This window comes from Lathamus discolor, chromosome Z, assembly GCF_037157495.1.
Source record: "Lathamus discolor isolate bLatDis1 chromosome Z, bLatDis1.hap1, whole genome shotgun sequence".
Taxonomy (NCBI): Eukaryota; Metazoa; Chordata; class Aves; order Psittaciformes; family Psittacidae; genus Lathamus; species Lathamus discolor.
Genome location: NC_088909.1, coordinates 63,949,265 through 63,971,295, shown reverse-complemented (window position 1 = coordinate 63,971,295; position 22,031 = coordinate 63,949,265). Strand labels below are relative to the sequence as shown.

The window sequence follows — 22,031 nt, the reverse complement described above, 5'->3', positions numbered from 1 at the left end:
CTGTCTAGCAACAGGTATTTATGTCAGTCCATATCGCTTTATATAAACTCAGTTAATTGATTCCAATTACCTTTTGGAATACCAAATTATCTCCCTTTTAAACTATAAATACGGGCAACAGAGAAAGCAAGAATACATCCAGGAAGCTATCAAATAAAACTATAATCTCTTCTCAGTAATAATAATGAATGGATCATAGTAACTAGCAGTAAGATTGAAAAACCTAAGTATTCTTAATGTGTTCTGAAGCAATAACGAATATATGAAATCACTGTGGTCTCAGTAGGTATAATTCCATCTGATTTGGTTTTGCTTTGCAAAAGATGAGTAATATTTTTTTACTGAACATAAGCCTTTTCCTATAGATCCTGACACAGTGTAGAGAAAGACTGTCCCAAGTGTTCACAGTGAAACTGCCAGCCTATTACTTGAGAGGTTTAGGACTGAGTTCCAATTTTAGTGGGGCTTGGGGATTTAGTGAATGTCCTGTGTGTGAAATAGAGTGACACAGGTCTTGGAAATAACAGTTCTTAACTTGCAGACCTGGCTAAGTGTACCAGACTAGAAAAACAAAACTAGGGCTGAAGATCTTGTTTTATACCATTCATTTGCCTCCTTGTTCTTGAGATTTGCAGGTCAGTTTGATCCCTCTCTCACCTCAGAACCATCTCAGAGCTCTTGTGGCTTGCAGATGGCCTTTCAACACTGTTCCACAAGACTGAGCAATGAAAGTCAGAAACATTATTCATACCATCCCTGATGTCACCATGCTTATCCCACTAGGCAAGAATCTTGCTGCATTTTGGCCTCCAACTTGGGGTTTGCTATATTATTAATACTACATTATCTATGTAGTATTACCTTTTCAGCTTCATCCAACAAGTGGGCAGAACACTTCCTTATGATTTAAAAGGTTTGTACCATCCAAGTCAGGCATTTTTCCTACAAAATGCAGTTTCCAGGTGATAGAAGTCCTCTTGCACCCTATAATTGACTCCTGGACATTTCTCAAGCTCTATTTCTCTTTACTTGGAAACCACAACTGTTTCAGGCAGGACCTTGTGCCACTGAAAGCTTCAGTTATTAAAAAGAAGAATTGCATACTCAAGTAGTGTTTTGCAAGTACAATATGCCTTTGTTTCCTTTGCAAGCCAAGCAAACTCGTGTTGATGTTTGAATTTCTGGTATCAAAACACTCTTAGGAGGGTGAGGTCACTCATGACTAGAGTAGAATTTTTCCACTGAGAAACAAAGGGACTAAACTGCAGAAATAGGGTCTGTAATTCCCTGTTCCTGGCAGTTCGTAGGCAGAAGAGAGAAGACTGTAAGTTTCTCTCATCTACTTTATAGTGCGAGACTCATCCTTCAGCCAAGCCGCATGAAAATATGCTGGGTTTATGCTGGGATGGTTTGTGTGCTCCATAGTGTTCCTTTGACGAAGAATATAAAAACAGGGATTGTATTTGAAATGGATGCTCAAATATAGTAAGAATTAGGTCAGTTTCTACCTTCTTAGAGCAGACTGACTGGTCTAGTATCTGGTCCATGAAATAATTACTTTTTACCCCATATTCATCCAAGTGGAGTTACTCTGTAGCATCCACAAGAGAAAGAAGGAAGTATTTTTTGTTCAAATTTGTGCTAGGAATTTCTCTGTGGCCTAGGTATGGACAGAGATATCTTGGAGAGGGAGGAAGGACAGGTTAAAGAGAAATTTCTATGACTAATTGTGTTAGATTTGAAAAAAAGTATGTAAATTTAATATCTGCAGAATAAGATTTGTGCATGACCCATTCTCTCAGTTCAAATCCTCTAAAATATTTGCAAAGCCTTTTTGTGCTTTAGCAGTGTATGTTTTATTTGGCCTGCATATTTACTCAAGCAATAACCTCCAGAATGAAATAACTTTGCTGGATCCCTTTCTCATTTTCCAATTCTCACCTGTGTGGCTGTTGCAATCATTGTGCCATAATCCTTGGGGAAAGAATGCTTTTAACTTACCAATTCATTGCTAAACATAAAACCTCTATTGGTGTGCTACAGCTTCAGCCAACTACTAGCCACCCACCTGATGAAGCACCTTTTAATCCTTACGTACTGCAAAGGAGAAAAGGTCTTACCGGAGCGGAAAAAGGTAGGCAATTTGTGTCATTAATGCAATTTCCTACATTATGCTAAAGATCTCTCATTAACTATATTTCATTTTTCTTGCATTTGTGTCACACCATGTTGTGTATTGGTACAGCCACTATCATAGCTCAAGCTTGGAAGCTGAAATTGCCACGTCACCATCAGTAATAAAAGTAATTTAGCAGAAATCTTTTTTCCATGTTGAAGTGAGAGATTATTACTTTTTTGACTCTAAAAGCTGCATCTTCCACTTCAAAAAAGGAATTGTGTGCTGTTGCATCCACAGTGCAAAGCTGGTGCTCAGACTTTCTGTAAAATGTAATTAATGATTGTGCTAAGAATGAGCTACATACAAGGCAGCGTTCTGAGTGAAGAATTGTCTGAGGTAACTAACAGGAAATACTAAGGAGAAGGGCCAGCCTTTAACCCTCCTTCTATTAAGGAAACTCCTGGTTTCACATTATGCAAATGCTCAGTAGTTAGAGCATGTCACCAGGTGGAGGTTGCTGTCTTTTGGGGTTTTCTGAAGTGCCTGTAACTGGACTGCCAGTGGTTTCTTCATAATGCCTTCCTAAGACAAACACGCTGATGATCCTGAACATAGAAAGGGTGAATACATAAAAGCCGTGGCAGCAAAAATGTCTTAAATAATGTCTGATTTTTTCATTCATTGACCTGCAGGTGATCAGAGAGATGCCTTACCCATGGATACTGAGGTTTATGAAAGTCCATATGCTGACCCAGATGAAATGAAACCAAAAAATGTCACTCTTGACAGGAAATTGTTAACCTTGGAGGAAGGAGAACTTGGCTCAGGCAACTTTGGTACTGTAAAGAAAGGGTTCTATAAGATGAAAAAGTAAGTGTTTTCTTCTGTTTTCATGGAGTCTAATATGTAAGAGCTCTAGCCTTTAGTTTTTCAGAGCAGCAATAATCTGTGCATTTCATTTGCGGTGACAGACTGCACCTGGATAATTTTGAATAGCATTCACCAGTTTCAATTTATACATGCACTCACACACATTTTCACAGAATCACAGAATTGCTAGGGTTTGAAGGGACCTCTAGAGATCTAGTCAAATCCCCCTCTCTCTTGTTTGCAGACACCTCTGCCTACAGCATAGCCACCTCCCAGACATTATTTTTTTGTCTGTAAAGTGAGGAAGTGCCCTTTGAGACTATTTTCTCTCCTATTAGGGATAGTAGGGTGGGAAGTCCACTGCCTTCCTCCATAGTTTGTATGGGCCGTTGTGCTACTCAGTATGTCCCATCTGCACAACTGCTCTTTGAGAAATGGTGTAGAGTGACATGGATAGCTCACCTGTAGCACAGAGATTTTCACCTAAAATAATTATAAATGCCTATTTCATGAAGCTGGAATGTTGATTTTCAGGAACACAGAACATGTTATGCCCTCTTTATCATGTTTTTGCAGTGGAACAGACCCTGTTTATACTGGGAAAATTGGGAGCACATTACTATTAATGCATTTTCATAGTAAGATATTATCCTTATGTTGTTTAAGTGCATAGGCTGATTATGTATACAATTTCAGCACTTTAAGCTGCAAGGATATCTTTAACCAAGGTTTTCAGAGCCAGGAAGGACTCTTCTTATTCCAGTGCACCTGGGGGAATTTGAAGGGCTCTGGTCCCAGCTTGTGCGTTCGCAAATCTTATTTCACACTTGAGCTCTGTCAACCTCATCAGTCATTCTTTTATTTAGCTTTTATTTATGAGCTGCAGGTTGCAGGGATAGGTCTAGTTTCTCAGATTTCAGTGCGCTGTCTTGGTGCCTTTCAGTGCTGCATGTTTTAGTCTCACCCCCAAAATACCTCAGTGCTTAGAAAGACCTTTATAGCTTTTCTTGCAGAAAAAGCTTTATGGCATTCTTGCCATAATGAGCAAGAAGATGTTGTCCACTACATTTGTTTTCAGGCCTGCTAAGACATTTTTATGACTATTTATAAATTTCTCAGATTCTTTCAACTCTTGCTTATCTACCTTCTGACCTTTTGATAGACATTTCTGTTACAGCTTTTTTTTTTTTTTTCATTCTGAATGTCAATTCTGTCTTTTGTCACAGTTTGTACAGTGTGCACATAAGCATCAGATGAAGATTGTATGCATTTGCACACAGATTTTTCAGCAGCTAATCACAGAATTGGGTTCTTTTCATAGGGGTGCCAAGCCAGTGGCTGTAAAAATTCTTAAGAATGAGAGTAATGATCCGGCCATAAAGGATGAATTACTGAGAGAAGCAAACGTAATGCAGCAACTGGATAACCCATATATTGTCCGAATGATAGGCATATGTGAAGCTGAGGCATGGATGTTAGTGATGGAAATGGCTGAACTTGGGCCACTGAACAAATTTTTGCAAAAAAATAGGTATGTAAGTTTGATTCTATTTCATAGATTTATCCAAAGGGTAAAAAAGTTACAGTTTCTTTTGTTTTGATCTGTTTTTCCTTTAAGGGCAATTTTAAATATACATGTTGTTAATGTAGTAATTAATGATTTAGTTACTCTTTACTGGCACATGATTATTTTGTACATGTTTTCTAGCTGTCAAATATTTCAGGTAAAACAGTGAATCTTAAATAAATGAAAGAATTTTCACATGTCCTTATTTATTGATAGTATCACACATCATCTTGGTCAGAATATTCTTCTGCTGCCTGTTTTAGTTAAAGCTTATCTAAGTATAAGTGAATCAGGTTCCTATATGATGGGGGGAAGTTTATAGTAAAGATTTATATTTGAACTCCATGAAAAGTCATGAAAATGAACTCCTGACCTCTTAAAATTCAATTATGATTTTCAGACATGTCACGGAGAAGAATATAACAGAGCTGGTACATCAGGTTTCCATGGGAATGAAATACCTGGAGGAGAGTAACTTTGTTCATAGGGATCTGGCTGCAAGGAATGTGCTATTAGTCACCCAACATTATGCCAAAATTAGTGATTTCGGGCTTTCTAAGGCTCTTAGTGCTGATGAAAATTATTATAAGGTAAGGGTTGCACAACACATGAAAGCTCAATAAGGTTGCAGTTGTTTTTAAAAGTTGAAAATTAGAAATAATATGTACCATCCATTATTTTATAGCTTGGCAGTATGTCACTGATTTTCAAAATGTGTGATCAACACTAGGAGGTGTGTATGGAGGAAAAAGCCTGTCCCTTCTTTTATTTGCTTACTTTTTATTTACTTTTGGCAAACTTGTCAGAAAAGGTTGAAATTCATGGTAGAAATTAGGTGCCTCCGTATATAAAAGGGGGAGAATGTATTTGTTGCAGATACGAACTTTTGGGCACATGATTTTGAGCATGACAGTTCAGGCTAGCACACTGTATTATCAACTAATAACTGAATTCCGGGAGGTTTTTGAAAGAACATCACTGGTACATAATCATTTGCTCTAAGCAGAATATGTTTAGCTTGGTTTTAAATTCATTGGATCTCTGTGTAGCTAAAGGGTCTTAAATATCTGACACATATAATAAGGTGCAAACATATGTGGGAGGCAAAGGTTCTAATCATGTCTGCATCTCTTTTTTTTCTGATATATTGCTCTTGTAGTTCAATTTCTTCCTTCTGCACATTCACTTTCATCAGCTATATAAAACTAGTAAGCTAGACTCTGAAACCCTGCAGAGGAGGAGCAGGCATATACTTCCTTCTGATGACTTTCTTGGGGGAATGGTATCTGCTGCCAGAAAAGGCAGTAACATCTGAAATCACTGCCAGTAGCCTAGCCGGAGCTGCCTGTCAGAGGTTTGAGAATCAGTATCAAAGGCCCATTCCCTTTACAACTCCACAAAGTGCAGTGGAGTTCTTTTCGCTACATCTAGCTCCGTGCAGGGATAGCTTAACACAGTGTTATGACATAATTTAATCAAACTGAAGTGTGCCATAAGGTGATCAGTCTGCTCTGAAATGGGGCATCAACTTCAAGTAATGACGCTCTGTGTAGCTGATTGTGTATCTTCTACCCTCTGTGGAGACCCTAGATGAAAAAGCTTACTTTTAAAGAGAACCTTTGAATTAAATGCCACTATAAACATGACCCCAAGCCATTTAGCTAAGCTTGGATTTACCATAGATTTCATTTTGGTGCATTATTTTGAAAGCAGAAGATTTAGGAGCAAATTTGTAACGATTTTAAAGAAGCTGCTACCCATTCTTTCTAATGCAAACTGTATCAGAAATTTTATGGTACGCATGTGTCCATATGAATTCTGGTGCTTCTACTGTATCCAGCCTACATTTTTTCCTTTCTTTTATGATGTATTTTAGGCACAAAGTCATGGAAAATGGCCAGTCAAGTGGTATGCTCCAGAATGCATGAATTTCTACAAATTCTCTAGCAAAAGTGACGTGTGGAGCTTTGGGGTTTTAATGTGGGAAGCTTTCTCTTACGGGCAAAAACCATATAAGGTGAGTAGTTCTATCTGGCAATTTTTTTTCCTCTAAAAATGCAGAGCAAATTTGAACCAATCCTTTCTCCTACATAAAAAGGTGTATATTACGGGCCAAGGCCAGCCTTAGCACCCCATCTGTTGCAATAAATGAGTTGTAAAGGATAGCCCTAAAACCAGCTCCAGGCCTCTGATTGTTTTATGCGAGCATGTGTGCTGCAATCATTTGCAAATTGAATGACTCTTCTGGTCACCCTGATTCCAGGGAATGAAAGGTGGTGAAGTTGCGCAGATGATTGAAAGAGGAGAACGAATGGAACGTCCAGAAGTCTGTCCAACAGAAGTCTATGATCTAATGAAATTGTGTTGGACATACAAGTAAGTATGATGCGATGCTCTCTCTTTTAATAGAAGTATATTTTAGTCTACTTACTTAATAGCCAGGATGGAGGGGAGGAATGGGGAAAGGTATTTCGAAATATGTTGTTTCAGCTGGTGTATGGCTTGCAAACAACCTCCAAACTAAGGAATCCGTTGCACTTTCAAGTGAAAATTGTTTGAGTTACTGAGTGTCCTAAGAGAAGCTGATTTTGCACAGCTGATTTTGCTGTAATAGTTATATACAAAATACAGGGTGTCGTAAAAAAACAAGTATTTGAAAAAGTCTGAAATTAAGCAAATATTTTTGTTTTATTTCGGATTGTATTTTGTTTCATTTTAATTTCCAAGGCTTTACTGAAATTTCAAAGTCATATTGCCAAATTATTCATTCTTTTCCTCAATAATTAATTGTTTTGACCTATTTTTCTCTTCTCTGATTTCTGAGTATATTCAAAATTGGATCCCATTGACTTCCTTTTAGTAAGAGGCAACGCATCTGCTCAGATCACACATAGTATGTCAGGAACATTTTTTCTGATCAATAACAATTCAGAAGTTAGAATTATGAAATACAGACAAGGAAGAAAAGAAAGCCTACCTGATCTGTTCTTAAATTAGCATATTGCAAAAATCTACTAAAAATGCTTTAAGATTTTTCATTTTAAACTATTTTGTTGACTTTTAGCTGTAGGAAGGTCTCCATAAAGTATCCAAAGTTTACTGTAATGTCACTTATTCTCCCAGTTCACCCTCTGGAGAATATGTGTGCCTAGAAAAGGTCTCTGGATTCTTTATAAGGAGCTGTGGTACTTCACTTTTAGGTATCTTGATGCTTTGTTAGTTTTATTACGCCTAGTATTCTGGAAAGACTGTGGAGCCATAAAATAATTTCCACCTTTTAGTTTGACTAAGATGCCATGACAATTCTAGAGTGGAAAGTTTTGGGGTTTTGTTGTGATTAATAAGCATATCATAAAGCATGCTGCTTTTTTATTTGTATTCACATATCTTTAGTTTTGGAAAGAAAAAGAGAAGAAATAAAAAGAAAAACTAAAGCCAGGGAGTGTAACTGTTTCAATATGTAATGTATTATTGCAAGGGCTCATTGTCAGTTCAGTTGTGTTCTCCCAAATCAAAAAAGAATTGTAGATACAGAGGAATGACAGTACATATAGTTGGTACAGCCATATAGTGTATGTGTAGGCTGCTCTCAGTGGTGGTAAGCCACTCTGTATGACTGTAGTACCCATTATAAGGCAGATACTGCTCTGTAAATATTTTTTTCTGTAGATTATTGCTGGAGGAAATGAAAATGAAATGGAGCTGATTTACCATTTCTTTCTTACAGTACCTTCACCAACCACTAAGTAACAGGCATGATATTAAATCCACTGACTGGATGCTCTGTAGTGATATTTGCCACTTGGCATTCATTTTGTAGCGTCATGTTGGTAGCCTTCAAATACAGTGAGCAGCTTTAAATTAGCTATCACTGAGGTAAAGGCCCAAGTGTTACAAGTGCCACACACCTTCAGAGCTTTCTGCTTCCTGCACAGTGACACTTGTCATCTTTCCACAGTGTTGATGACCGACCAGGATTTGTTGCAGTCGAGCTGAGATTACGTAACTACTATTATGACATTTCCCACTAACAACACGAAGAACAGCAGCTTCCTTGACTCCAGCCAGCAGCCTCTGAGAAGCAGCTCAGTTCCCAAAACCAAGAGTCTTTGATTTTTGTACTGCCACTTTCACCGTGCAAAGCTCAGAGCTAAACCTTTTATCTGTAGGGTTGCCTTTTCTTGCCTTCTATGCAATATCCAGCCCTGAAATAGAGTGTTAAAAGTGGAGAGGCACCAGAGCAGCAGCAAGGACATCAGAGAAGATGTATTTTTGCTACATTCCATTTCATTTTATTTACAGCTTTATCAGCATTACATTATGCAGTCATGCAAGACCTATTTAATGTCTTTCAGCCCTCTTGCTGTCATGTGTTTGATTGCAGATTAGAATTTAGATTCTTGTCATTAATATTCTTGGCCATCAAAGGCATAAAAGAGTGATTCCAGCCTTCACCCTCCCCAAGGAAGAATAGCATAAACATTTTTCACTGTGAAGGAAATTCACTGTGAAAATGTGTCAGTCGCTTTGACTGACAACATGTTTGATTTTAACCCCAAGTCTACGACTTGTATTGTTCTCAGTGGTAATGTAAACAGAGGAGAATTGGGAGATGTGAATTTCTAACATCATCTTCTCCTTTAAATGTGTCCAACTTCTTTTGTTCCTCATCTCATGTGGAAGCCCAACTGTCCCTCAGGGAGTAATTTTTTCCTCAGAAAACCCGGGAACTCAGGTGCTTACTCTCATCTTGCAGCAAAAAATGTCAATACCTAAGACAATGGTTCTGGGTTTTAACATGAACACCGTCACTGCGTTCCTGAAAAGACAGCTGGGACAGAGCAGCACCTTTCTTTCTCTGTGCTGTTTCAGTCTTCTTCAGAGGTACCTTCTCCATGTATCTCTTTGAGAATCCCAAAACTCCTTGTGTTGTGTTTTGAGCAGCAACCATTTCTATGTTTTTAAAATGTTTCTTGAAAGTATACATGAGAATTCACCACACCATATCTTCTCTAAAGCTAAATTTTATCCCTAGCTCGGATATTTTTAAAACAGGAATATGGACATCAAGTTTACTTTTGTCCACTCCTAAATGTTGGTATTTGTCCTGTTAGCAATCCCTGTGAACATCTCCGGAAAAAGTATTTGTCTAATTGCTCTTTTGTACTTCACCATGCATCTCCACTAATGTGCAAGTATAGCAATGGTAATAACAATAGTGTAATGAACTTCTGATTCCATTTTTACCCTTATTCTGTCTTTGCCAAATCTCATTTTATGTATTATAAATAATCAAAATGTCTATCACTTATTCCTCACAAGCAGCTACTTTACTGGTATTCACATGTATCTCAGGAGTCTACATGCATTGCATCTACTAGACATGGAGATTTTAAATGTATATAAAGAATAAGATTTCAAGTTAACTATATATATTGCATATGACTGGTTATAACAGGTGTTTAATTGTGTGAACAGGGCATTCTTAGAGATGCAGTGATAGTTTTTCTTTAGCAAAGAAACTGTGTGGGCAATTACAGTGACAAGGTGTGAAATAAATTTTATTAGGAAAGACTATAAGAAATATAGGAATTACTGTAACTTTTTGCAAGTTTAAGGTCTATTTTTTAAAAAATACCTGGTGATTTTTGGTAGTTTAATCTTGGGTGTCCAGTGCAGGACACTTCAGAAACCACGTGCTACTGGAAGATACTGAGTGCAATAGACCATGTTTCAAATGTGACCAAATGGGACTTATTTTGAATATGATCTATTTTTTGTTTTGTTTTTAAGAAACATTTTTGTACAAGAACAGCTTGTGTAGAAGTTAGCCATAGTTATATGTAGGTGGTTTGTTGCTTTAATCCTGTTGCAGCAAAATTATTAGCTCTACCTGTGCAATTAATAAATTCATGGGGATATTAGTTATAAAAAAATGCACAAATCTCTACTATCCAATGAGTGACAGTACTCAATTTCCCTGAGACAACCTCTCTCTTAAAAAATGGTATCTGGTACAGCAAATTTGGAGGAATATTTCTTCCCCTCTCTTCTGAAAGACTGTCACGTTCTGTTGTTACTTGATTATTTTTAACTTCACTCTTTATGTAATAAAAGTTTACAATGAGAATATAAAGTATTATGGAAATAAATAGATTAGGTTTCAAAATAGAAATTAAAGACTCAGTTTTACAAAACATGTTGTTTTAACAAGTATCCTTTAATATTTAAGTACTTTCTATAAATGCTGTTGCTCTGCTGAGTGTGTGTATTTACTGAATTACTGTGATAGTTGTGGAAGCCTGGCATTCCCCTGTTGACACTGAAAGTACCTGACATGACAGATAAGCCCACTGAAGCCACAGCTTTTGGAGCTATTCAGGACTTGACTTAGCAGGAAAATCTCCCAAAACATGCACGTTGTTACTACACTTAATCCCTTCAAAGATACTGCTACAATACAACAATACTACGCTAGATCTGAAGGGTTAGAGTTGTCAGGAATAATGCAGAAATCCTGTGCATACATACTGCGCTGGATCTGGAGGGTTAGAGATAGCAGGAGTAACGATCAGCTGTGCATGATTTAAGTCACATTATGAACCCTGCCTCAGAGGTGCAGGCAACATTTCTAGGTAGTCCAAGACACCAATAGAGAGGTCTTAATCTTTCTTCTAGTTTTTGCCTGCAAGCTCAAGTCCTCAGAAGACCAAAGGCTGGATGGGACTGAATGTGAATCTGAATAATAAGCAACAAAGTCTGAAAGGTAGACAACTCCTGAAGCAGGTACTTACCTTTGAGGGGGATCAGTTAGTGACTGACACTACTGTTGCAGTTGTTTTCCTGCATAGGAAATCTGGCATGATTGTTCCACCTTCCCACTTGCAAGACTACACCATTTGTCTTTTGGCTGTCTGGATTTAATTGTCTTTATTTTTAGATTGTCTTATATCAGAAATGCTGTTTGACAGTGTAACCCCACAGAGTAATTGTCACAGCAGAGTTAAAGGGTAGCAAAGTGCAGCATGGAGGAAGGGAGGATGGTGTGAATAACTCAGAGAAGGAGTGGATGAGAACATGTTAAATGGGGTTTTCAGTGAAGGAAAACAAAAAAAAATGCAGCTTTGGTTAGGGCTCAAAGCTACAAAATCGTGGACTTCGTTCAGACCATGTGAGGTCATGCGTGTTTTCCTATGAAGACCCACCCAAACTTGTTAAAAAACACAGCACAATCTCCACCTGCTTCAAACACTGCAGAATAAGGGGAATTCTAATCAGGCCATAAAAAATACCCGTGATTTTCACCCATGAAACTGTCCCAGTCAGGGTTGCAGGTCCAACAAGGGCACATTTGAGAGCAGCCCCAGCGCTGTGGCAGCTGCATGGCCTAGCCCTGCTGGGAGGTGGCAATCCTTGGATGCTGTCAGACCAATGCACTTGTCGAAGCATTTCTGCACTCCCCGTCTCTTCCTCCCTGCTGCTGCTGTGCCTCTGTGAGGCAGAGGAACTTGTTTGTCTGTTTGCTGCTTGCTGTGAAGCTAAGTTCCATGGGAGGAAAAATCTTCAGTGATTTATATGGTGAATAGCTGTGGATATTGTGGCTAGCTGTGGATGATTAGTGAAGACTTCTGGAACTGTGTCCCCTCATCTTTTAAGTGATACCAGCAGTGGGGGATTGGAGGCAAAAAGATACAGAGTACGTGGCACACATGCGTGGATAAGAGTAAAGGTGGCATCTTGGATGAATAGGGCAGGGAAACGTTAAGCCGGGAATTGTAAGTACCAGCCCTAAGTTTAGTGAGGACAGAAAGCCCGTAATTCATGCAAAAGAAGAAGAAAGAAAAAAAAAATGCAAAAACCAGCATCTGATTCTTGACAGTAAAGAAGAATGATACCAGACTTAAAGCAGTCCCAGGCTCGGTGGCAAAGGGCCACTTCAAGAGCCAGTATCAGCACTACACAGCAGTGTGTCCCAGTGCTACACACCATGGTCCTACACAACACAGTGGCACAACTGCATTTAGACCCTGTCTCTCTCCACTGGGGCAGCTCATGGGGTCGCTGGTAGCAGGGAGTGGTTTGTAGGGGTGATGGGCAAGACTCCGCAGTTAATGCCTTCTGCCCTAACTACATGTGACTGGGGGCTCAAGTGCAAACACCTTTACTGGGCACTTAGGTAACCTGTGAAGGTTCGCAGCTGGAAAGGAGGGAAGGAATGAGGCTGAGCATGCAGCGACTATCAGAAAGACAGTTTGAAGAGAGAGAAATTGTTTCCTGCTAGATTGATGAACAGTGCTGGAAAAAAAAAAAAAAAAGACAAGCCTATGGCATACATGTCTTCCTTCAGGCTTGTATTACAACATGGATTCCCATGAAACAGTCAGAGCAATGTAGGCTTCCAGCTACACAAAGCTTACTGAAGCCAGGTTAGCACTGTGCATCAATCTCCAGATGGGTATTTTTTCTTTTCTGTCATATATGTATTAATTGAGGTGAATACCCACTGGGTTCCTTAGTGTATAATTAACTCTGCACCAAGTATAACCACTGCTTCCCTAAGGCAGTGGGGATGTGCACATTTCTCAATAGCCAGAGCAGCAGAGGAAACAAGAGCCAGCTGGGGAAAGCCTTGCACTGCCATCCATTACAATTCATAACTTCGAATGTAAATAGCACTTGACTGACCAGTCCAGTATAAATGTGGACAGATCATTAGCTCTCCATGTCTGTGTACCATTGCAAATGCTATAAACTGTCAGGGTGAGAGCCTGTTAGGTCCAGGCGTTGCTTAACTGTAGCAAAATGCTTATGGAGGATGCCCAATGCCAGTTTGAAACACCTCATGTGGCAGCAGGTCAGTGAGCTCCCTATGCCATCGTGTTAGAGATACAACCTGCAACAGCAACAACAAAAAGAGCAAAGAAGGGTTCAATACCACGGGAAATGCCGTGAGCCATCATCACACCACACTGCAGCACAAGGATGCTCGCTTGTCTGTCCTACTGCATTTCTACTGGCCAGTGGGTGCACGGATATCATCTGTTCTTTTTTCTTCCTGCTTTGTTAAAGTGGAATTATGCTGGTTTCAGCAGCAGCAAGAGTTGACTGACATGCATGACCAACTGCACGCTTGAGCAGCAGAAGAGGTAGCAGAGGACTTCTGTATCTGTCTCTTGTGCAGCCTGAAGGCTGCTTTAAAAGCATTACACACACATACATGCATACATGTGTGTGTAGTTTCTTGTCATATTCTTTCCTACCTGTGTTCAATAACACCCTGCCCTACTGCTGCAGTTCCTACTGCACAGCTACTGCAGCTGTATCTTCAGATCTTCTTCTAATTTGTGTGCAGATTTCACCAGTGTTACCAAATGATTTTTATTTGACTGGTGTATGATGTTGTGCTTCCAGTACAGTGGTGCAATGACCAGCTGGCAAAGAATTGCTAATTGGTGTTGAGATGTATTTCTAGAAGATAGGAAACTGCTTTGAAGGAAGTAGCTGGTGGGTGGAGGGAAAGTGGAGTGTCGGAATGTATCAGGAAACACCCCAGACAAACAAGAAAACAAGTTCACTGAGTTTGCCAAAGTGAAGTTGACTTGGTTTATTTTTAACACTGTACTTCAGAACTTTGTAAATGCCAATGCTTCCCTACTCATCTGCAGTACTGACAATTTAGCAGTAGCTGGGTATAAGCACCTAGATAATGAATGTAGTTTTATTTCAGCAAGATTCCCACTGTTGCCAGTAAACCCCCCGAACTGGGCCACTTATATGTGTGCAGATACATTTCTCTCCTTGCAGCTTCCAAGGGCCTTGTCCTCCTGACTGCTATGCAGACACGTGCTTAAATTGCAAGAGGAGCACTAGCAGCCAGCCCTCTCCCAGAGCCCTCACACTGTCTGTGATGGTCACAGGACAGTGCAGAGAAGCAATGCCCAATAAAGTTCAGCCACCTCCAAAATGAAGGCTTCTAACCTCTTTCTCCCAGCATGGCTGGGTTTCTAGGTAGTATGGCCTCTTAAACAGAGCAAATATAAAATGACACAGAGATTTATTTTTGAATGCTCCCAGTGCACTAGAACATTAACTGCATTTTTTTATCCTTTTCGTTTGTAAATGTGTTGTTAGCTCTAATTGATACATCATGTCTTTGGCCATTTTAAAATCCTCTGTCCACTGGTATTACTGCTTCCCCAGGCACATACAGTAGTCAGGTACTATTTTTAAACTCTTCAGTCAACCATGACTTCCTTTTTACCCGTTCACGCTGTTGCTGCTGTAGGGAGTGAACATGGCATTCCTCATCTTTTTGTGATTTCTGCTTATAAGGAATAGAAAGGACAAGTAGTGATTCTTGCTGGTGCTGGAGTACTGCACAAGTTAGATCACAGGACGAAGTACAGACTGAATCATGTCTCAGATATTCACCCTCCAGTGTCACATTGTACCCGAGTTAATGCAAACCAGAACTCACACTACACAAGCACAAGTACAAAGCTCTCAGTTTGTTCCCAAAGCTCCCATAGTGTCACAGTGTTTTCAGTGCCAGCTATATAGGCTTTTTTAAAATCACATAAAAAAAACCAAAAAAGCCCAACAGCACATCCCTGTGTGTGTCTGCAGAACTGCATGTGGGCAATTGCTTGGGCCATTTAGTTACAAGGGAGCTGGAGCCTGAACGAGTAAATACACTCAAGGTTTGCTTGGTTTTTGAAGGCAATCCTTGTCTGCCTTTTCCCCAGATGAAAAGGTCTCATGGTGTTTGAAGTACAGCTAGAAGGAGTCAGACATTCAGACGCCACACCAAATCCAAACACTGGTACAGCTGTGAAACTGCTGGTGCCTACATCTTTTGCTTGAAAACTACATTATTTGGTGCTAGTACACTGCTGGGCCCATGAATCTGGTACATCTTTCTGCTTGGCCACCAAGAGTCAGCAGGACCCTGCTGATACCTACCCATCATGTATTTATAAGCATTTAGGTGTGGATCAAAAATACTGGGAGACCCTCAAACCCATGTTTTTGGTTACACTGTAACACGCACTAGCATTGTTCCTCACATAGTAGTATACTGTGGGGAAGAAATCAATCAGCCCTTCATCTTGGAAGACCAGGGGACTGTGACCTATGACTTACACATCAAAGCACAGGAAAGAGTTAAAAAACTTTGTCTGTGTCCAGGACAACATTATCCAGTCCTGCAACCTCTCAGCTGTGTTTTTGCAGGCACATCTTGAGAGCAACAGGATGAGTAGATCCACTTCAGAACTAATGAGAGAAAGCTTCAGGAGCAGCAGTCATAGCTCGAAAGTATTGATGTTTGTTGCAATTACCCACTGACTGTACTGAAATAAGGAATGCTGTGTTACCAGAAGAAGAGCTATCTGAGAATGTTCTGTCTTTATTTTATTGAGTGCATTAGCTTTTCTTTTTCTGTACACCATTCTGTTACTCTCCATTTACAGGTACTTTCCTTAAACTGTTGCACAGAACATGATGTACCAATACAGCACTGCTGAGAACAGCCATCTTTAGAGTATGTTTTAAAGATCTAAGTTGTACCAAAAATTAAAAAGCAAGCATAAGGCCTATTTTTTATTTTACATATGTCCCAATGCTGTTATTTCCATTTTGTCATATCCTGTTCCTACTGTCTTGAGCAAAAGAGCATTCTTGAGTTTGAATTTCATAGTTTATTGTCTACTAATAGAAACTTTAAATCATCCATTCTGATATTAACAAATATAGACAAGCAGTTAAACAAGTACTGAGGGGAAGTACATCAGCTTCCTCACAGACACCTCTGCTGCCCCTTCCCAGCCTTCCACCCCCTCAGCGCCTCAGGACCATGTACAGCACAGGAGACTGAGGTCAGCCACTGTGGTTCCTCTTCTGTTTCCAGATACTGTTTCTCACTGCACTGCTCTGCTCTGCCTTTCTCCACCAGCCACAGCCCCCTTAGAGTCATACCTCACGCAGGGTCTCCCGTCTGCCTGCCTGGGCCCAGGGTGTTTCTTTGCTCTAGCACTCACTGGTGGCACCTCTTTGCTCCAGCCCTGCTCAGGCTGTGGGCCAGTATAGGGTGGTCTGTGATCTCCTCCCAGGACACCCCTGCAGCCCCAGCTGCCAAGACCCTGCCAATTATGCCCAATGCCCCTGCTCCGTTTTCTACAGAACTTCCTGCCACTTAGCCCAGTGTCACCAAGCCACTGTGCGCACAAGTTACCTAGGGACACAATGGATCATAAAGTAGCTTAAAAGGTCACTGGTGCATAAGGCCAATGTAAGAGAAAGTGCATGAGTGAGTGGGGTTTGTTAATTCCTAGATCCACCTAACTGGTTTGTTGGGTGAGGAAGCAAGACATTCATTAGTGCTATGGGGCAAAGAGCAATGCGCTCTGAGCGAGTGTTGTGCCTTGAACAAACTTCACAGCCCATGATGAGGGCTTGTAAGACTAGAATAGTACAGCTACATAATTCTCCATAACGTCAGGCAAAACTGTCCCAAAGGTGCTGTTTCAGTTATCCCTAAAATCTCCATTATGCTAATCCAGGAGTCTGAAGTTGCTCGGCAGGGAGGAGAGCTCCAGTGGACTGAAAGCCAGTCACACACCCAAGGAGCCCTCACTGCTCAGCAGTGGGTCCCAGATGTGAGCCCATACTGAACACCTCAAAACTGGCCACACATACACGGATCTAGCCGCAGAGGCAGGAGACATGCTAGTCCTACCAGCCTGCTGAAAGGCCAAGGGGAAAGAACAAGTGCAACTATGATTCTAGGTCCAGAGCACAAGAGATCTCGTAAGCAATCACATTGATGGGGCTGGGTGGCAAAGGCAGCCACCAGAAAGAGGTGTTAGGGAAAAGATTAGAGTGCAGGCAGAGCTTGCAAACTATTCTCCTAAGTACAGAGGCCTGCTATGCTCCACAAAGTCCTTCCCTCCTTTCTGATCATCTGAACCACAGCTTTTCAGTTGCTTTCTTCAGGCTCACAAACTCTTCCCCAGCTGCCTGCAAAGTGGGGTGAACAGTAATGAGTGACCATGACAAATGCTAGCAACAGGTGAGAAGACTTAAACTAGGCAAAAGGGAAAGCAGAAACTGGTGTCAGTGGTCCCCCTTCCCTCTCCACAGTGAGGTACATGTTGAATTCTATGCTCTGTAAGAGGGCTCTTCAGCATGTGATCAGGTACCATTGATGGGCTGTCTGCCACAAGAAACAGTCAACTCAAAAGTGACCCAGTGTAGCTCTACGACGGCATGCACACACTGCTCCCCAAACCAAAAAACACAGCAAAAAGTATCACATATTGGTAGGGTTAAATAATGACTACTCCGAGACTAACCTAATGTTCACTTGATTGGAAATGCAAAGCAATGCAATGGCAGTAGACTAGCTTGTGCATAGAATTTCCTCCAGAAGGCTAGCCTGTGCTTGGATTTAAGCCCACCACACTGCGATCAAAGCGTGGTCAGACAGGAAACCTACACCATCCAGTACTCATCCAGTGCTCACCCCATGCATTCCCACCCTGCCAGATTTGGAGTGCACAGGCACAGAACGCTGCTTGCATGAGATATTTATTTGCTTCTTCTCCCACGTTATAGAGGGAAAGTCCTTGTTTCCTTAAGTAGTTTCAGTCCTAGTGTGTCTTGTCATAGGTTCCAGCTCCCTTGTAGGCTCCGACATAGCCACTGTTGTCTGTCAGATCCTCACGGCCAGCAAGACCCTTTCCTTTGCCACTTTCATCAAAACGCTCTTTGTGGGTCCCGGTGTATTTGCTCGTGTCCGTCAGCCTCTCGACCCCACCAACCTTGGTGGTTTTCTGCAAGAAAAGAGCCCAGCAAGACGCAGCCGGTGTTAAGAAACAAGTCACGAACAAGCTCTTCCCTACTTGTGAGGACAGCACATGTGCCAGCAGCAGGAACAAACACCCCTGGGACAGCTCAAGGTGCATAGTGGGTGACGAAACTCGTACTCACCGTGGTGCCCACGTGGCCGGGCTCCTTCCCCTCAATGAGGCCATACACAGCCTGCAGTGCTTCCTCTGGTGATTTGTTCTTGAAGCGCTTCACACAGAGCTCCTTCATGGCCTGCTGGAACTCAGCAAAGGTGATGGTGCGGGCACCCTTGGCCCTATGGCAAAGAGAGAAAAAGAAGAAAGCTACTTTGCCACTGGGAGGCAGTGGGATGAGGCTGCCCAGAGGCTGCTCCTCGCATGAGAGCCTGCCTGCCTCCTGCGGTTCCCTCCTCCCACCTGGCTGTGCCATGCACCATGCCTCCCGGCAGCACTCACTTGACTTTGTTGAATACGATGTCAATGTCAGTGCTGGTCACGGCTTTCCCATCCATCACCCCACACTCTTTGCACATCTTGGAGAAGTTCTTCCCTGTCATGCTGTTGCCACTGGCAGCTGTGTCACCGTATGTTGCAAACTTGTGGAAGGTGTTTTCTACCTCTGACATCTTGCTGCTGCGGAGAAAAGAAGTTAGAAGGGAGGGAGCAGAGACCCGTCTGCAGCTGCAGGACACTCACTGGTGTCTCACACACCTTGTCTCCAGGAGAGCAAGGGGCACAACCCGCAGGTGTTAACCATGATGACCTCACAAGTGTTGACATGGAATGCCTGAAAGTCGTTCCGTGTCTGAACAGGGACAGGTGTGGGACCCAAGGCAAGGAAAAGGAGGGGTAAAGGTGAATTAGTGACTGCTGAATGTGAAAGAACAAGGCATCCAGAGCTTCTGAACCTTTCTGAAATACAAGTTGCAGTAGCTGATTTATGTTTTGTCTGCTATTTGATAATGAAGAGAACAGATTTTTCTTCCAGGCCCCAGATAAGTGCCTAAATCTCACAGACCTTTGTGCAAGTAGTCACCAAGGAGTTGTCCCCATACTTCCCCATCACACTTCTTCCTGAATTGCTCCCTGAATTAGGTTGTCCTCCTGACACTAGTAAATTTTGCACTATTGATCAATTTAGACCATTGCAATTAGGTATCAGGGATCTCTGAGAACATAAGCTATCACTTGAATTGTAAATCAGTCCAAGACAGATCCAGCAACTGATTCCTGCTGCTTGTGAGACACCCTTAAGCCCTTTAGCCTCTGCTATAGCTCTGTGCTTCACCCGCGGGCTCTGGGTCTCAATGTCATTTGCAAGCTGCCATTTGATATAAATCTTCTGAGGGTTTGCACCTCCCTAGAGTAAAAAGTCAGGCAGGCTTGTATCAGGGAGCCCGTGTGCTGTGAGCACAAAGTGGCTAGCGGAGCACACCAGGTGGCCTTGCCGGGAGCCTCCAGGACCCTTCCCTCCCTCCCTGGGAGGTGTGAATCCAGCTCACCTGAGAGACTGCAGTGATGGTGATGGTGCTTGGCACCTTCCCCGCTGTTACAGAGGTCAGTGGGCACTCAACCCAGCGTTCTGTGGTTTGCTGGCCAGTTGCAATCTCAGCACCCTCTGTAAACCATACACATAGTGTGGTCTAAACCCCTCAGGGCTGTCACTGGACTTCCAGCCCACTGTGGGACAGAAGACTGCACCCTCTTCAGCTAACACAAGCACTGTAACGTTATCCATACTGGTACATGCATTTCATGTGTTTATGCCTGTAACCACTAAATGCAGCCAGTCCTTGCTCCTCCTTCCTCAAGGAGCTGATCTGCTGCCAGCATGCTCATGCCCTTGCTAGAGGATGTGCATGAATGCCTTTGGGGGTCACCAGGAAATCCGTAACTCCAAAAGGCGGGATGGGGTGGGAAGGGGGAGATACACAGTACACATCACCCACAAAAAAAACTTTGAGAAACACAGTCTTCCGCTCATAAACCAGCAAACCTAAAGTAGCTGGATATTGGCCCTGGAACATTCAGCTGAGCACTAAAAGCTCAGCTTGCACCCAGGCAGTTGTAGTATGTTTGTAGGGGCACTGTGACAGTGCACTGTTAAAAAAGGCATTTCATCTTTGTGGCCTGTGTAAGATCAAATTAGTGTACATTCATTGGTCGATTAATTTATTTTCCTTATGCTGTGCTTAAGAATGTGGAACTGTGTATAAATATGCCTTATTTCAGACATACAGCCATGTACTTTCTGTCTTGCTGTTGATTGCAGCAAGCCCATTGCAGTGGCATGAGCTTGGCCAAGCTCTACCCACCCCAGGAGGAGAATGTTGTAGATACTGCTGCATGGTCCCTGCTCCTACACTTCTGCGTGGCCTTCAGTGTCCCTGTTGGACTGACCATAATTCTTCATTAATTCCAAAACTGCTGATACTGCCAGGGAATAAGGGCTATTTACGTGTGGATCTGGATGGCCCTAACAGGCGGTCTCATCCAGCCCCCGTCTCACGCAAAGGGCAAAGCCCTCTCTCCAGCTATGCTCCTCACAGGTCGAGTGAGCATGCAAGAAGCTCACCAGGGGTCACCAAAGTTTAACAAGAAAGAGAACTATGTTATTTCTATCCTTGTCTAAGTGCATGCACGCACAGAGAGGTATGGTCAGCGGTTCCTATTAGCCAACATAACTTACTAAGAAAAAGGCAGAGGGCCAGATTGCTGTTCTTCTGAAATTTCCTGCCTTCTCTATGCTTGTATCTCTCTAGCAGATCTCTGTTCCTCTTGTCATCCACAAATCTTATTAACAGTATTTTTCCCTGTATTTTCAGCTCCCCCATAAAATAATGAGAGGCACTGGGCCTAATACTGCTGCAAATTCTCCCCACAGACAGCTCTAAGGAAAAGCATCTCCTGCGATTTGTCAGTTTGCTATCTCTGAATTCATTTAACCTGGAGGACAAGGCTTTAAAGAGCCGCTCTCTAGAATGATAACAAGTAACTGACAGATCACACAGCAAAACTGTTTTAATATGTTCCAGATGTATTGCTTCAGTGAAGTTAATAAAGAGATTAATCTGAATCACTGTGCCTATAGTCTCTGCTCTTCAATCCTCTCATGGCTACATGCCAGGTTTTTTCTGTTTTCAAATGCAAGGCTTTTGACTAAGTCAGGCCAAGGGAGTACACAATTTGGTCCCAAGTAACGAATTAAGAATTTGAAACTGTTGCTAGGCTTTTATGAGCTCAGTTTAAAATTACATTTAAGGAAGTTTGAAAAATCTTAGATAAGACAGGAGGTGAAGAGGAGGATCATCAGAAAAAGTAAAAAGCAGTGAGACAACAAAAGAATATAGACAACATATATAAAAAAGACGTGCACACACACTGGGCCCCTGTTCCAGAAACAAATTCACCATTAACAAGAAATTTTAAAATTATGAAAGAATAAGCTAAATTGCTTAAATCTTTAATGTGCAGTTATAGGACGGCGATTTATTCTGTATGAGTAAAATGCTTAGCTGCAAAACAGAGACCAGAATTATTCAAATACTGCAGGAAAGGTGGAAGACAGCTTTAATACCATCTTTAAGGAATCAAGAATATTTATTTAAGGAAAAACAGTATTTTGAAG

General features: G+C 41.6%; 2 protein-coding genes across 14 annotated transcripts in view; one reads left to right on the top strand and one right to left on the bottom strand.

The window, feature by feature from the left end:
* SYK (spleen associated tyrosine kinase) overlaps nucleotides 1-10,755 on the top strand; it is a 47,434-nt gene extending 36,679 nt beyond the window's left edge. Inside the window, exons 8-14 of the mRNA XM_065662796.1 lie at nucleotides 2,044-2,134; nucleotides 2,812-2,989; nucleotides 4,311-4,520; nucleotides 4,957-5,146; nucleotides 6,433-6,573; nucleotides 6,820-6,932; nucleotides 8,515-10,755. Coding sequence (XP_065518868.1) covers nucleotides 2,044-2,134; nucleotides 2,812-2,989; nucleotides 4,311-4,520; nucleotides 4,957-5,146; nucleotides 6,433-6,573; nucleotides 6,820-6,932; nucleotides 8,515-8,587 — 996 coding nt within the window. The 3' untranslated portion in view covers nucleotides 8,588-10,755. The remainder of the gene's footprint in view (nucleotides 1-2,043; nucleotides 2,135-2,811; nucleotides 2,990-4,310; nucleotides 4,521-4,956; nucleotides 5,147-6,432; nucleotides 6,574-6,819; nucleotides 6,933-8,514) is intronic.
* Nucleotides 10,756-15,963: 5,208 nt separating this feature from the next.
* Nucleotides 15,964-22,031, bottom strand: part of TPPP2 (tubulin polymerization promoting protein family member 2) — an 80,182-nt gene continuing 74,114 nt past the window's right edge. For 9 of the 13 annotated variants that reach the window (XM_065663931.1, XM_065663932.1, XM_065663929.1 and 6 more), the window contains 3 exons: nucleotides 18,860-19,036; nucleotides 18,546-18,699; nucleotides 15,964-18,388 (listed from right to left, as the gene is read on the bottom strand). In XM_065663931.1, the coding sequence (XP_065520003.1) occupies nucleotides 18,206-18,388; nucleotides 18,546-18,699; nucleotides 18,860-19,029 (507 nt within the window). In that variant the 5' untranslated portion in view covers nucleotides 19,030-19,036 and the 3' untranslated portion in view covers nucleotides 15,964-18,205. Of the gene's footprint in view, nucleotides 18,389-18,545; nucleotides 18,700-18,859; nucleotides 19,037-19,114; nucleotides 19,121-22,031 lie in introns of those variants that run through there. The other 4 variants (XM_065663939.1, XM_065663937.1, XM_065663936.1 and 1 more) reach the window with 2 other exon arrangements.